Source organism: Perognathus longimembris, chromosome 15 (assembly GCF_023159225.1).
Source record: "Perognathus longimembris pacificus isolate PPM17 chromosome 15, ASM2315922v1, whole genome shotgun sequence".
In the NCBI taxonomy this organism is placed as follows: Eukaryota; Metazoa; Chordata; class Mammalia; order Rodentia; family Heteromyidae; genus Perognathus; species Perognathus longimembris.
Window position 1 is genome coordinate 44913845 of NC_063175.1, and position 17268 is coordinate 44931112.

The 17268-nt window shown below is 39.2% G+C and overlaps 1 protein-coding gene across 5 annotated transcripts in view; it reads right to left on the minus strand.

Annotated features, from left to right (window-relative positions):
* The window catches only part of Ccdc68 (coiled-coil domain containing 68), a 37849-nt gene that overhangs the window by 9351 nt on the left and 11230 nt on the right, over positions 1 to 17268 (minus strand). For 2 of the 5 annotated variants that reach the window (XM_048363194.1, XM_048363191.1), the window contains exons 2-8: positions 15334 to 15458; positions 14141 to 14227; positions 11611 to 11751; positions 10642 to 10767; positions 8725 to 8853; positions 3909 to 3991; positions 629 to 734 (exon numbers count right to left, since the gene is read on the minus strand). In XM_048363194.1, the coding sequence (XP_048219151.1) occupies positions 629 to 734; positions 3909 to 3991; positions 8725 to 8853; positions 10642 to 10767; positions 11611 to 11751; positions 14141 to 14227; positions 15334 to 15450 (789 nt within the window). In that variant the 5' untranslated portion in view covers positions 15451 to 15458. Of the gene's footprint in view, positions 1 to 628; positions 735 to 3908; positions 3992 to 8724; positions 8854 to 10641; positions 10768 to 11610; positions 11752 to 14140; positions 14228 to 15333; positions 15463 to 16081; positions 16138 to 17268 lie in introns of those variants that run through there. The other 3 variants (XM_048363193.1, XM_048363195.1, XM_048363192.1) reach the window with 3 other exon arrangements.

The window sequence follows — 17268 nt, forward strand, 5'->3', positions numbered from 1 at the left end:
GTGGCTCACTTAAGGTATGTAGATCACGTGTCTAACAAGTGCAAGGTCCTGAGTTCACATCCTAGTAGCAATTAGTAGCAATACACACACACACATACACACACACACACACACACACACACACTTTGAGACAGGTATATTAGCTGGTTGCTACCACATGATTTCTTCCTTCTCACCTGCTGGAATGTTCCTAGAGAATGATGTGACTGTTTCCTATTCTTAAACTTCTCCTACATAAATTTAGTATTTATAAGGGCATTAAGAATAGAGAACTGGACAATTTCTTACCCAGACTGGGAAAGATCAGAATCTCCTGAGCTACAAAATATTCTAAATAATAGTGAATAGCATACGAGTCAGAAAACACACATTAAAAACAGTCACTGAAATATCTAAAAAGTTGTTTAGTACAAGTTCCCAAATATCTTCTCTGAGAACCTGACAGTGTTGGTGTGATAACCTGGTGAAGGCATTAAAAACCACGCTGTGCTGCACAAGAACCAAAAGGACATGTCAGCAGGGAGAGAGGTCTGGGCTTCGGAAATCCAGACAAGCCACTCACACGTGGGTCTTCACACCACAAACAAACCAATCATCTATCCGAGCAAATCAACTGGTTTAGTCTGACCTCCTGGATGACGCTGCGTAGGTTGTGATGCTGAGACTGAATCACAAGCTGCAAATGAGAGATCTGCTCCTGGAGGATGGAAATCTCCACCTGAAGATCCTGGCAACTGAGCATGTGAAGGAAGAGACAGAGGGAGAGGTTTGCTAATACATCCTGCAGCTCTTTCTCCTGCCTCACACACGCTGGGCTACAGAGTACTGTATAGTAAGACCCAGGACGCCACTTCTACCACTGCAGGCACAGGGGTGAGGAACAGCCTGTAATCTGCTGTGATGGGAGCTTCTAGAATGGGTCGCGGTTCAAGTCCACAAAGCCCCTTTCTGGCCATTCATGACTTCCTCCAGCAAGTAGCTGAGTCAAGTTACATTGAACCAGGGGAGACATGCATCTAAACCCTTTGACCAATGGGCATCCACCTACCTGGAATCCATCAAAATTCACAGCTAATTACATGTAGATAGAGGGTCCGAATATGGAAGCAGAGATGCACATTTTATACAACTCTCAGGAAGCAATTTCCAGTGATGTCATTTTAATAGGTTGTCTGTTTCTTGTTTACCCTTTTATTTTACATTTTTTAATATTACTGCCTTTGGAAAATGCACTACTTATAAAAAGGAAATGGGAAAAAATTTCAGCTAAGTTATTGGTTTTTTGGGGGGTTTGGTTTTGTTGTTTTTTTTTTTTGGCAGTTGTAGGGTTTGAACTCAGGGCCTTGTGTTTGTTAAACAAGCACAGTAACCATTGAGACATTCTGCCAGTCCTTTTCTGGTTGGTTATTTTCAAACTGATAGCTTCACTTTATGCTTAATCCAGACTGGACTGTAGTCCTCTTATTGGTGTTTCCCTTTGTAAATGAAATGATTGGTGTATACCGCAACCTATAATGTAAGATGGCAGGTGTGTAGTACTGCAACCAGCTGAGGAGAAATATCATGAACTTTTATGGCTTTAAAGCTCAACCTCTAATCTTTACCTCCCAAGTAGCTAAGATTACAGGCCTGAGCCATGGCACCTGGCTCAGCTAATATTTTTTTTCAGTTGCCTAAATCATGATGAGAAAGGATGATTCAAGCTTCCAAAGCTCCCTTTGGGTAACTTGAATTGAACATACAGTTTTGGCCTCTTTCTCTTTTTGCCCTTAGTAATGGAACCATGTGCATGGGGGAAGGATCGTCAAGTGTGGGAAGTCTTATGATCTTACAAAGCTACCCATAGTTCCAAGCTTCGGCTTCAGACATCTAACTCCTGACTTGGCTACTTTTTGAGATCACTCTGTTTTCCTCAGGAAATAAAGTGAATGAGTTTTTCTTGCCCTTAGCAAAACCTGTGCGATTTTCCTGTCATTTTAATGTATGGTAATTGTACAAAGAAGTGTTACAATCACATTTCACACTGCACATGTTTTGTTTAAAATTTGATTGACTTTCTCTATTGTTTTTTCTTTAAAAAAACAAAAAGGAAAGGAAAGGGAAAAAAAATGTCCTGGCATTTCCAACTAAATTCAACAGATGGTCTGTAATCCCATCCCTAAGTATATATCCAAGATGTGAATTAGGAGACAGATACAAAAACATTCGTGGAGGCTTTGTGCATGCCAAAACCTGGAGACCAACTAATATCCATCCATGATAGAATGGAAAGTCTGACACACTCGCACACGTAAAACAGAAGAGCAGAAAACTAGGGCACCACGAGTAAACCCCTCAAGCATAAGAAGGAGAAAAAGAAGAGAGACGCATACAAACCTAACAGTGAAAACTAAGTAAAAGTCAGCTAGTATGTTAAGGAGCACATAAAGAAAAGCAGGGACTCATTACAATAAAGTTCTGAAGAGTGAGTCCTTTATGATTGGAAAAAGGTTGGCAATACAAGATGCAAGGTCACCCCAAGAAATTTTTTTTAACACAGATATTTGCTTCAAAAGAATCCATTACACTGTGTGTAATATCTGTGTTCTATGCGCACATCATACTTGACATGTGTTTTTTTTCAATGTTTTTTAAATAGAAAAGACATACGGGAGATGCCAGCCAAATAATTTATGGTACTTATTTGTGCATGAATTTTGGAGAAATTATTACGTTTGAAGGTTACTATTTTATACTTTTATTCAATGGACTTGTAGTTTTCCTTTGTTTGTGCTGTCACTAGGGCTTGAACTCGGGTCCTCACACTCATGGCCTTTCTTGCTCATAGCTGGCTTTCTACCACTCTAGCTTGTGCTTCTGATTAACTGAAGATAGAGTTTCAAGACGAGTTCTGCTCAGGTTGGCTTTGAACTGCAGTCTTTCAGGTCTCAACTCCCTGAGTAGCTAGAATTAAGTGTGAGTTGCTGGTGCCTGGCTTGAACATTTAAAAACTCCAGCCTTTGGGCTTATCTTATCTCACTAATACACTGGAGGAGAAGAAAAGGTGTCAAGAACATAAGATGCCGAAGGTCTTGGAGAAAGAAGGAAACAAATGAGGGGCTTAAGAGAAGAGCAAAAGAAGGTGAAGACCAAGAAGGTAGAATTAAGTGCCTGCATTAGGCACTTACTAGCATTACTTACATGCAATAGGCTTGCATACCCTTAGAAACAGTTCTCAGGTCTAGACAGCTAATTATCCCAGCTAAAGCTCACACTCCCAAACCTGACTAGGTTAAGCAACTATCAGATGAAGGAATTCTGGGGAAAAAATATAGATCATCAGCTCAAGCCAGAAGAAAGACTAGTGGCTCAATCGTGACCATCTTTTTCGTACTTTTTTTCTAACATGATCCTTCAGAGGGTCCCACCTCATAAAGTTTGCTATACATGAGTAAAAATTTGAAATAAATTTCATCATGGAGAACAGTAGAGTTAGAAGCAACACCGACTACCTCAATTTTACTGTGGACTGGTAGCTTGGGGATAGCTATAGAAAAGACTCACTGATGAAAGCACACAAGCATGAAGCACACAAGAATGAAGGCATCCTCAGCACCCTTGATATCAAGTTTCATGACGAGAGTGTCCGACTTACTGATGGTTCAGAATGAACTTCCCACTGGGTCTCTGGGAAAAAAGTGTACGCTCCTCACTACCACCCCCTCAAATCCTCAGTGTGATAATTATTATTCTTTGATTGGAACCTTCATTCTCTGAAGTTGTGCATTCATTTGTAGGTTTCTATCTAGTGAGGAAGGAGAGGCACAAGACAATTCCTCGCAAAATTTCTCCCTCCCTCCTCCCCTTGCAGTCCAACTCAGGATAGAGAGGCCTCCTGGACTGCGTAGAGGAGAGGTTGATTTGCAAACCTGTTAGCGTATGTAGCATTGGCTTTGAGTTGCAGAAGCTTGCTCTCCAATGACAGTTTTCTTTCTAGCAGCGTTTTCTTTTCCTAGGAAAAAATAAGGTACAGTTGCCGCTTACTGTTTTTGTGGGTGTTTAGGGGTGAGTACATGGGTTTAGTAAAGCGTTCTTGCAAACTTGTGTTCACACACACATACAAAAAGATGTGCTTTACAATCTTAGAAATATCCATTGAGCTACAGAGCTCATGTCATACTCGCTGTTGCAATGTTCCCCAATCATTCTTGGTCAGAACTTAACCTGTGCTTTACCAATAAGTCAATGGTAGGGCCAAAGAATCCCCCCTTACCTGGACAGCTTACTCCAGCACAAACACCGAAAGTGAGCAAACGCAGCTCAAATTCTCCCATCTGCTGCCTCCAGTCCACCCAAAGTAAACATCACCCTAGCCCCACCCCCTCACCCTGCACAAGCTTCCCACCGCACCTACCTCTCATACAGTAACAGAGTTATTGGTACCCAGAGACACCACTGCTTGCACCTTGATACCTCCTACCCGCTCTTATAACATCTTGCAGAAAGTAGTACATGCATTTTTAATAAAGGATAAAGGCCACAATGACTTCCTAATTAGGATCCAGGAGGAACTGTGACACTAAGATTAGCATTCAAATGTCATAATTTTAATTATTAAACCAAACTCTTCCTCCCAATGGAAAAACAGAGAAGTTCATGAAGATCCAAGTATGGATGGCTATGTTCATTGTGCATGTGATGGTGGCTAAAAAATAAGGAATGTGAGCAAAGTGCTGGTGGGTCATTCTTATAATCCTAGCTATTCTGGAGGCAGAGATTTTAGGATTATGGTTGAAAGCCAGCCCAGGCAGGAAAGTCCATGAAACTTTTGTCTCCAATTAACCACCAGAAAACTGGAAGTGGAGCTGTGGCTCAAAGTGGTAGAGCACTAAGGCTGAGCAAGAAAGGCTCAGAGATAGTACTCAGGCCCTAAGTTCAAGCCCCATGAGGATAAAAAGGGGCAGGGGTGGATTTGGAGTTCGGGCCACTGGTTTAGCGCTAAGTTGGAGGAACTAAACTCTAAATAAGCAGGGTTTGGCATTGGCACTGTGGATGGAACTCACGGGGAAAAGTGTTTTGAAAACATCTACAATGCTGATTGGAATCCTTTCCTGTGGCCAATTATGGGTATTATGTGAGCAGTTCCTTATAGTAGAAACATAAGAAATACTACTTTGTGCATGCATTGGTCCGGTTTAGAAATGATGGCCAGGATTTTAACCTCACTGGACTTTAATGACTATTAAGAAAATTAATCAAAACTTAAAAATAAAAATCATCCATAATATGTGACTTTCATGCTAAATTGGTTCATGTTAATCATCTTATCAAAGCATTATTTACTTCTTTCTGAGATTTTTCCTCTGTTTCAGCCGCTTCTTGTTGTTGTTAAGGTGGGGGTTTGAATTCAGGGTTTAAATTGGCACAGGCAAACAAAATCAGAACCACCTGAAACACACCTCCTGTTTTGCTTTTCAGCTAGTTTTCAGGTAGGGTCTTGCATTTTTCCTTGGGACTGGCCTCAGATGCAATCCTTCTACCTGTGCCTCCCATTTAGCTGGAATTGTAGACACATTGCCTGGCTTACTAGTTGAGAAAGTGGGAGGGGGAGTCTCTAACATTTTGTCTGGGCTGCCCTTGAACCACAGTCCTCAAGATCTCCACTTTCCAAGTTGTAACAGCAGTGAATCACCGCACTTGGCCTGAGTTTAACCATTATTATTACTTGATTACAGCCCTGACTTTGTGAAGCTCTGTGCTCATTTATAGGCTTCTGGCTGGTATAAAAGATAATCCCAAGGGTTATGGCTAAGTTATGGTAGAGTTACTAATAAGAACTATTCTTAGTAACTACTTTTATAATTTAATTTAGTAATCCTAGTCTATACCTTCTTCCTTCCAAAATGCCAATAAATGACCAGTGTCTTCACAATACTTTATTGACCCCATCATCACAGTCATATTGTTTTCTATGTGAGTGAATGGGTTAAATAAATCATTTGATGTGTATTTATACAGTCTTGTATTTAACTCTATGGACATCCCTAAAATGAAATGTTGGGATGATCAGCGAGAGCGTGTGAAAGGCCAACCTGCTACTCTGGGTGAGAGCTAGGCCACGTAGGTAATAATTTAAGATAACCAATTATTTCATATCCTATTTGATCTGGCATTTTTTTTAAACTCTGCTAACTTATTCAATGTTTAGCATATGTCCCAGAGCAAGCCTAGTTGTGTGCAAATTATTTCCAAGAGGGTCACAGATATAGCTTTCCAGATGCATACAAGGTGTATGCACCTCGATGAGACTTGGATTATCAAAGAAGCACATGGCAGATAATACATTTTGCATCTGGCTGGTAAGAGAAACTGTGTTTAATACGTATCCTTTCTAATAAATGTACTCTTGATGAATGCGTTTTTGTAATCGGCTTGCTAAAGAGACCAAACAACTAAACAAGAAAAATGTTCTCACTCTGACCCCAGGGTCTTCATAGTTCGCTGACAGCACAGAAAATCACACTCCACAGCAGTGGTTCTCAAGCAGTGTCTTGTGAGTCTACATTGTGCCCTGCAGTGGGCAGCCTGCGTTCCCCGGCCACGTGGCTGCACAACTCAGAACATCCCTCCCGATGGAGCTCAATGGACTCCAAGTCCAGTTTATTAACATCCATATGACATGGATGCCAGCATATCACTTTGATCCAGCCTCATGGAGGAGAAGGACACAGGGAGAAGCACCGTGAACTAGTGGCTGGGGGATGATGGAGTGGTGTCTCCTTCATGCCATCCTTGTCTGGATGGTCGTCTGTCTCCCAAGTGTCTTTGAACACTAAACTTCTAATGGAGCTAAATCAATGAGACTAGAAAACAAGTACGGTGCCACAGAACTGCACTGCTAGCAAAAGGAACATATGCCATATTAACATGCTCTTATTGGGCATTTTTGCTAGCTGAGTGCCATGTGTATGGAACTGGTTCTCGCTGCATTCTTGATTAAAGCGGGACAGATGGTGGAGGTTTTAAATAATGGGCTCATTACCAGACCTCAGACCACTAATGGCTACTTACTGGAGCAGGGCCTTGTTCAAATGAATCCTTCTCCAGGGGCCCTCCTCCATTGTGACAATGTATGCTTTTCAGTTTCACTTCCGGTTTGAACTTCTGTCTTTCTCCTGTGGATACTAAAAGCTCAGCTCCCCCACCAACCCCTGCCTTCATTCTGATAGGTTCTATCTACCCAAGATATGTCTAGGGTTGCCAGGCAATGAAAATGATCTTCCCCAGTGTTTGGGTGAAATGTAGGGGCTAACAGGTGAGCAGTAACCTGACTTGGTATTGTTGGGATTAAGACAGGTTGAATTGTAAATTAAATTCCAAGCTGGTGAATCAACTTGTTAGGTTAAACAGCCCTGTTTTCTTTCTAGGACTGTCTTTTTCTCCTAAATATCATTTACTTATTATAAGATGAACACTGGCAAAGCCCCCAACCAAATAGTTTGGCTTTTCCAAATCAGCATAATTATCAAGTAGCATTCTGGGATAAACCAACACCCCTGGGACATTACAGTCCAGTGAATTGGCTAGAGAGAAACACTCAGTGACCTGTGGCAAGACAGAGATAAGATTTTCGTTGTTGTTTTTAGAGCCTACTAAGTTTTTACTTAATTCATTTTTTATTTCCTCAAATAATTTTTATTAAGATTACAATGGCTCCAAATTCACAGTAGCCTATAAAGCTTTAGGCTCTAGGCTGCGGCTGTAACTCAGTAGAAGAGCACTTGAGGAGCATGCAAACTAGGTCTTGGGTTCAATTCCCAGTAAATCCCCAGAAAAAAAAAAATCACATCCTTAAAATGATTATTTCTCAAATGGCGTTAACACAAGCAGGCAGACTCAAAAAAATTAAGGCTGAGTAGAAAATAGGTAAATTGAGGAAATAATGCAATACATACTAAATACCAAAACCTATCAGGCAAAATTAACTAGAAGCTTATATTTGTACCCACAGTGTTCAGTTCAAAAGATGTCCATTTCTTATTCATTTTGCTACTAAAAATATATCACTTATTTTGTTTGAATTTTAAATTTGAAGTCAAGCATAGGTGGATTTGTAGTTTCACCTCCTCTGTATTCAGAATGCAGTAACTTAAAGGAAGACCACATTAATTTTTTTTATAATTTTTACTCTAGTATTACTCTTTCCTAAATACACATTTTGAAAGTTTCAATTTCTATTGAACGGTTCTTTTAATTGTGAGCTATCTCACTCAGATTATAACCATTGGTTTTTATAAACCCCAAGTCATCTTGGATGGCCCAAAAATGGACAGACTCTCCATCAACTCTACCATATACAAATGCTCAGTTAAAGCAATCCACTTTGCTATTGCATTAGGAAGGAGGTTTTTGTCATTATTTTCACTGATGCCCTCACCTTGATATACTACAAATGGAAAGTGACACACACAATACCACCACAGTACTCACAGAAATATAATGATCATGATAACAAATCAACTACTATACCAATAATTAATCAATAACTACAGCACAGGCCACATCAAATGCTTGAGGAAGGAGCTGGTGTGATGGATACCAGCTCGGAAGAGGACTCATACATAGTACATTCACTTCCAGGTCCTTTTATTTGATTTCACATCCCATTTGTTTCTGTGTAATTCGTTTTCATTCCCAATATTTTCCAATCAGAATGAGTCTGGTTCATTCTCCAGGTGTGCTTACCATTTCCATCCTCTGCACCAGCTTCTCCAGTTCTGTGATTTGATTGTGTTTCTCTTCAAGTTTTTCAGCAACTTGCTTCAGACTTTCAACATGCTGTTTCAATTTCTGTTCTTTCTCAAGCTTGTTAACCTTTGGTCAGGAAAAAATAATAATGTCTTGTTTTTCTTTATTAAACTAGACACATTATCTCCCAATAGAATTTGCTAAGTAGCCAAGAAAAGAAGAATTCATATTTGTCTAGATTGAGGGGTTTTTTGTTGTTGTTACTGTTGAAAGGTCTTTCAGTTTTTTTGAATCTTCAAATGGAGATAACAACTTAAAAGGTTCATTATGCCCAGTGTTTCTTGATCAGGGTCATCTCTTCTACCATCCCCCTCCCGTATTTTGCTTGCCTCCCTCCCCCAGGGGGAGGACACATTTCCCACTTTAGAATTGCTCTTGATTGTAATGTTTTCTTCAAATGAAACATGGTGGGATCAACATGAATTCAATAGAGAATTCACAATATATAAATACTAAGAATGTGTGCATTTGTTACAATCTTAACTGGGGAGAAAACAGCTTTTCATTTAAGAGAAAGATTTCATTGTTTCACGACAACAACAAAAAAACGAATCTAGACCAAGAAAATGTCATCTCATGTTCAATTAGAAAAACCTTTCTTTTCTAAAGCAGGAAGTATCATAAAGCAGAATAGTTATCCTCCCGGTCTTCAAGGGATGACTTACTTGCTAGTCATAGAATGGAAGGTGAAAGGCCATGGGGAAGAAGGGTCCATCTGGCAGCACAAACATGTCCCTTGGTGGCAAGTGTCTCAATCAGACTTCTACCTGACACTCATATGCGTGACTGTGTGTATTTAACACAACTCAAGATTCCTCGGTAAAGAGTCAATGTGAATGTCTGCCCTTCACAGCACCACATGAGCATTCAAGCCAGGGCTGGAGTGCTCACAGGGACTCAAGCATCCTGTCTCTGCAGCTCCCATGATGCCCAGGGAAGCCACCTGCCAATCACACCACCAAGTTCCCTTCATTCACTCATGCCTTTCATCCCTACATGTTGTACACTCAGGTGAGTTTGTAACCATCAGCACACGGGCCAAAGCATGGGAGTGTCTCTTGGATGGTGGGCCCTAGCCCCTTACCCAGCATGAACAAACGCCTTTTCTAGCTGTTTCATATTTTGAGTTTCAGCAAAAATGCATCTACTTGCATGTGTGTGCAAGCACAGATACACACACAAACACACTTTTTCCTCTTCTAATCCTCTAATAGACATGTTTCTAACTTTCCTTTTTTTTTTTTTGTGGCCAGTCCTGGGCCTTGGACTCAGGGCCTGAGCACTGTCCCTTGGCTTCTTCCCGCTCAAGGGTAGCACTCTACCACCTGAGCCACAGCGCCCCTTCTGGCCGTTTCCATATATGTGGTGCTGGGGAATCGAACCGAGAGCTTCATGTGTAGGAGACAAGCGCTCTTGCCACTAGGCCATATTCCCAGCCCTCTAACTTTTCTTGGTTGGTCTGATCATGGAATGTTTCAGATTTAAATGCAAATAAAAACTATGGGTATGTGTGTGTTTGCATGTATTTATTTTTAAATATATAAACATATAAACATGTGTTTTTAACTTTTTAATTATTTTTAAAATTATGATTGTATCCTTGGACTCAAATAATTTTTTAACCAGTTGTTGGCCTCACTGCTTCCCTTCTGGAGATCCAGAGAAGCAACTTTATCTAGACGTATTGTTAGTCAAAGGAAGAGCCCCTGGTGCTGGCTATGTGGGTCCCTGCTTTGTCCCGAAGCAGGTAAGTCCGCTACGCATGACTTGTTGCGCAGGTAAGTCGGCTAGCAAGAGGGACTGGATTGGTGAGGGGTGGAGTCAGTTCTCTAGTGGGCCGCTGCTAGCTGGTACCTGGAGTAAATGTTTGCTGTCCTCGTGCCGCTTCCTCGCATCTTCAGCTCGTGTCTGGTAGTTCTCGAATAATCTCTGGGCCACGTTTCTCAGAGCTGCTGCCCCTGCCTCTCTGGATGCTTCCAGCTAGGGGAAAAAAGTCACTCTGCATGTTTGACATTTCCAACAGAGAGCGTGAAGAGCAGGACAATTGGATGGTCCATTTTTTTTTTTTTTAAGAGTCTGTTGTGGTACAATTTGTTATTTGTTAAGAGGAAAGTGAAAACAGGAGAAAGCCTTTACTTGGTGGGACAGTGAATGCAGATATATCTGTGTGGGCCCTGCCAATGTACTGTGAGCACCAGTCTTCCATGGATAGAGGGCATCCTTCAGAGCACTCCACAGCGCCCCCATTCGCTTATCCACGTATGTGCAAGCGTTTTCTCATTATTGTCTGCTAACAATAATGTTCAAGTGTGGTTATAGCATTTAAGGATTTAAACTGAGGAAATAATCAAAGATGGCTGCAAAACAGTCATTGCAGGGCTGCAGAGAAAATAGGAGGTATTCAACAATAGATGAGAAGAATTTGACGATAAATGTTATGATTAATATTAATGCAATATACAAATGCCTTTGAATTTTTATTATCATAAAGAAGCTTGTAAGTATGCCATGTAACACTGTTAACTAGAGGTATAACATGGTCCAGGGCTTCTAGAGCTTACTCATGTTACAAAACTGAGATTTGAAACCGGCTGAACTTCTGTGAGATTTCCTCAATAATGAAAGTCATCTCCAAAACAGAACCGTGAGGCTTACGTTGTGAAGTATGAAAATGTATGAAAATATGACATGTGTGAGCATACGGGTTGGCCTACACATGTGTGTGAATGTCTCCGCTTCTGTCCATCCATAAATGCTAACAATCTTATCTCTTATCTGGATCAGTAGACATACAAAGTCAGAACTGTCTTCTAGTTATGATACCTTGATTTTCAAGACTTCATTCTCCTTGTTCATCTCAAGCAGCTGCAGGTCTTTTCCTTGCAATTTTTGCATGAGCAAGTCGAAGCTGCCACAAGAAGGGTCTATTTTAGAATCAGAGCCATTTTGAATGTTTTCATAGAGCTGAAAAGAACAAATAAGAAAAGCTCAGAATGGCTTACTCCTTTGTTCTATGAAATTTGACAACAATGTTATCACCCCAAATTATGTCAAAGATAATTTATGTCTACACATGCGGATGTGCAAGCGTGTGTGTATGTGTGTGTGTGTGAGATACACACACAAAAATCTTTGGAATCTCAAATATCAATGGAAATTTTAGATGAAGCAGCTTCCTTCTACATTTGCTCAATTTGATTCTCATACTAAAAGAGGTAGAATTACATCTTTGATACCATTTGTGTTTCTCACAGATATGCCATTAAAAATAGATTAGGAGATAAATAAAAGCCATGAGATGATTATTTTTATCATCTAAAGTCATGCACATAAATAATTGCATCACAAACTAATATATGATTTGATCTAATGGCTAGAATACTTTATATTCAAGGTTCAATGATGCTTCATTACAATCATTTCATATTATTAAATTTTTAATCAGAACAGAATCTTGCTGCCATTACGACTCTTTGCAAACTCATGCTCACTGAAAATATTCCTAGAGCATACATCTCATCAGGAATCATAAACATATGGGGAGAGAAAGGAAATTAGAAAGTGTATAACTTATCCTGTCTATAATAAAGATGCAGAAACTGAGTACCAGACCTGAGTTTGTGATGCAAGTAAGTGCAGGAGCTCATGGACAGCCATGACAAAGGGCAGATTGTGGAAAAATTAGTATTCACTTATGCATATGTTACAATTATAATAATATTTATTTGTTAAATATCTATATAAAGAATTGGGTCATCTTTTCAATGTTTCATATATACTCTTGAGTAGTTAAAATATTAGGTGACTTTCTACCCTTTATTTTGATGATGATGATGATGATGATGATGATGATGATGATTGTGGTGATGATGATGAATTATTTTTGTCGTGGGGCTTGAACTCAGGGCCTGGGCACTGTCCCTGTGCTCTTTCACTTAAGGCTGATGCTCTACCACTTTGAGCCACAGCTCCACTTCCAATTTTCTGGTGGTTAATTAGAGATAAGAGTCTCAGGGACTTTTCTGCCAGGGTTGGCTTCAACTTGTGATCCTCAGGTCTCAGCCTCCTGAGTAGCTAGGATTACAGGCGTGAGCCATCAGCACCTGGCACATTCTGCCCATTATACAAATGACAAAATTGAAGATGAGATTGAACAAGCCCAGGGTGTTGCCTATAACAATCACTATGTAACACAAATTAGGATCCAAGTTTTCTTTATAATAAAACCTACATTCTTTCCACTGCAACCTATTACTTTCATATAAATAAATTTCAGAACAGAGTGCAGCTTAGTGATATCCTCCCTCATGATAACTCTACCACAGATTGAATTTTATCCTCCACACCTCAGACCACACTCTCTCTCATCATATACAGACTAGGAATTGTTTCCTGCTTTAGTTTAATAAAGAACATTTGACAGGAAAACTCTTGGGGAAGTTGGATTATTGGCCGTGGTTGGTGGCTACAAAGAACAAGGACCTGGTGCTTCTCAAAGTTTAGTGACCATAGGAGATACTGGGCAACGGATCTGATGCAAAGCCTGAGTCAAGAGGTCTGGGGTGGAGTGCTGGAGGCCGCTAATCCAACCAGCCTCAGTCATCTCCGGGACCCTGTGTGAGTAAGTCCAAGGAGTTCTCTGTTAGGTCTCTGAGAACTCCACATAGTCATAACTTTATTTTTAATCTTCTCTATCATTCCCCAAGATACTATCTTTAGGTCCAGAACACTAAATTTGAGAAAATAACTGAGGTTAGCCATGTTAGATTGGAAGGCTGAGAATGACAGAACGGTCTACAAATTGTGGCCAGGTCCCAGTGTACTCTGAGGCCACACTGGACAGAGTACACTTGGCTCAGAGGAGATTGAAGCTGGCACAATCCAGACAAGGAAAAGTGGAGTTTGCTCAACATTAGATCTATACAAACCTACTCTTGAAAGCTGGGAAGCAGCTCCTATTTAAGCCTGTAGGACTGTGTGACCAAACTGGAAAGACACACACACACACACACACACACACACACACACACACACACACACACACACACACCTATCCACTGCAATAGCTCAGAGAACCTCGCAAGTTCTCACCCTTGTCTGTCACTGAGAAATGTAGCTGGTCTGACATCTTCCCATACCCCATCACATGATTAAGTTCTGTTGAAAATGTCCAAGCAAGTGCTGTCCATTACAGTCTGATCTCATTAATGATTTCAACCTAGGGATGTTAACACTTTTACTTACATACAACTATTTTATCACTCATCCTTCAAACCTTCCAAGCATGACAATTTCTATTAACATAAAGGAAAGTTATGTGGTTTTATGCTACTTTTGTTGCTGGATTCATTACCTTTGCCTCTAGTTTGTGATTGGTGCTATTATGTCCTACTTCATCTTTAAACATTTGATTTCGGATTTTTTCCAGAGTAGTTCGAATCTAGAGGAGGAAAAAAATCACTTTTGGTAAGATAGTTAATGTTTTTGTCTTTACTAGCTACAGGTTACTCAATTTATCTAGAAAGCAATATATATAGTTTAATGTCAGATTTAAGGGACTGACATCAAGATAAATTATATTTATGTTAACATTGTTTTGATCACTGAAAATAAATATTTGGTCCTGGTATCTCTTTTCAGACAAACTTAAAATACAATAACTTAAATTAATATTATACTGCCAGGTAATTATTATTCAGTAATTAATACTTAATACTAAGCATTAAGTTCAATTTAGTCTGTATAGTAATTTAATACTAATTTACTGTTTAGTAATTGCTATAAAACAATTACTATCTAGTAATCACTACAAAATAATTACTAACTAGTAATTACTGCAAAATAATTACTATCTACTAATTGCTAGAAAATAATTACTATTAAGTAATTTACCACAGAATACTAAATAAGAAGAGATCATATAGATTTATGCATGAACTATAAGCCAAGATGTCTTAATGACCTATGGAATTGTAAGGCACTCAAAAGTAATTTAATTAGTTGACCTGACCAAATTATGAATTAGCAATATTAGAATTTCTCCATCTCCTCTAAAGAACAGTTCATATAAATGCCTTCTTTTGTTAGCCCTTATCATCCTCCAAAGATTCACATGAGGTAGCATGCCAAAATGCAGCCACTGGCAATACCTACCCTGAACTGCAACAAGGGACAAGGTAAGGAAGAGAGACTCAGCAGGAAATATAAACATCACCTTGGGAATGCAGTATCAGCCCTATGATAAAGACATGGGGCATCCAGCCGGAAATGATGTGGGACAAAATAAGTACTAATGGGTGTTCCTAACACTCCTGGCCCATTCTTCAGGTTTACAGAGAGATTGAATAAAATCATTTTATTTCAAATGTATAGGGTCAAATTCAAACCCTGAAGAGCAATGGCCAAGCATGTGTTGAAGTTTCAGATTCAGTTTTGTGGTTTTTTTTTTAAACATGGGCTATAGAGAAGGAAACAAGCCCATTAAATCATATCAGAATTTATCTACAACAATCATATCATACAAGATGATTTCTCATACCCATATACCTTTCTCACATATTCTGTTTCTTCCGTAATGTGTGCCGATGTAGACTCATACACAGCAAAATTATCTTCTATTATACTTCTCGGGGGAACTTCTGTAGTCACCTTTACTGTTGTCATTGTGAATTCTGGCTTTAGGAAAATAGATTATTTATTGTATAATCCTGTGGTTCACAAACTACCATGTAAATATAGGCAACAATTTAAGTCACTACCAAGAGGAAGAGATTGGAAAGATAATATCTCAAAGGCAGCCCCAAGAAAGAGGCTCACAAGATCTCTTCCTAGCCAATAAAATGCTGGATGTGATAGCATGCACCTGTCACCCTCATTAGGTGGAACAATAAATAGGAAGATCACAATCCAAGTTAATCTGGGTATAAATGCAAGACTTTAATCAGAAAACAATGAGACCAAAAGAACTTAGGCAAGACTAAAGTGGTAGGGCACCTGCCTCACAGACATAAAGTTTAGAGTTCAAATTCCAGAACCTTGAAAAAAATGCTATAAATCACTGATATCAATTAATACCCTTAAGTCAATTTAATGTGAAAGCAACATCTGAAACTATATAATTTCAAATTTAAATATTGGATGGTAGTTTTGATCAAGTGGTACAGTACCAAACAAACAAGCAAGCAGAGCAAGCACAAGGCCTTGATTTCAAATTTCAATACAGCAAAAACTAATCATAATGATAATAAAATTGAAATGAAATAACCCAAGAGAAAAAATGTGAAATTTCTCTTACTTCAGCACTATCTTAACTGCAAACCTTAAGTATCAGAGACTTCATGTTCTAGCACACTGTTTGATAAATGTGTGCTGAATAGAAAATACAATGACAATAAAACTACACTGTGTGTACATGTACTTATATATAGTCTATAAATGCTAAGGATATCTACTGAAGAACTGTCATAACAGCCAAAAACTGGAAACATTCAAATGCCCAAAGCCAGGTACTGGTGGCTCATGCCTATAATCTAGCTATTTAGGAGGCTGAGATCTGAAAGTCATGGTTCAAAGCTAGCCCAGGCAGGAAAGTCTGTGAGACTCTTAATTTCAATTAGCTATTTTTAAAATATATTTTTTACATATATATGTATGTATATATAGGTGTGTGTGTATATATATGGAAGTAGAGCTTTGGCTCAAGTGGTAGAGTGCTAGCCTTGAGCACAAAAGGTCAGGGACAGCACCCATGCAATGAGTTCAAGCCCCAGTAGTGGCACACACACAAACGAGATTGGTTGAACAAATTACTGCTGTGGATTCATCTTTAGTTTGTATTACTCAATTTTAAAAAGCATGGTGAATAATAGATAATGTCCTACTTTCTACAAGAAAAAATGACAAATATGAATAAGAGATTCCTCTCTTATTCTATTACATAGTTCTGAGACAGAGACAGAGCCATACAAATATTTGAAATAACTGTAAAACAAAGTCATAAAAGGAAAAGACCCAGGCTCTGGTGGCTTACACTTGTAACATTAGCTACCCAGGAGGCTGAGATCTGAGGATAGCAGTTCCAAGCCAACCCTGGGAAGGAAAGCCCATGAAGCTCTGATCTCCAATTAACCAGCAAAATGCTGGAGGTGGAAGGATGACTAAAATGGTAGATGGCAAGCCTTGAATAAAAATGACAAGCAAAGGCATAAGGCTCCAAGCTCAAATCTTAGTACCAGTACTATAAAATGAAATTTTTAGGTAAAAAATTTACAATCTGATCTGGATTTATCAGTGTAAAATAATGTCTTCAAAGTATATTCATTCTACCACTATCCACTGAACACCCAGAAATGGTAGTAATTAGCACTCTTTATAATTTATATATTATATCCCTCTATAAAATACCAGGGACTTTTGGCTGTTTCAGGTCCTGGCCAACAAATCTATAAAGTCAATCTAAGCTATGATATCATACTAACGACC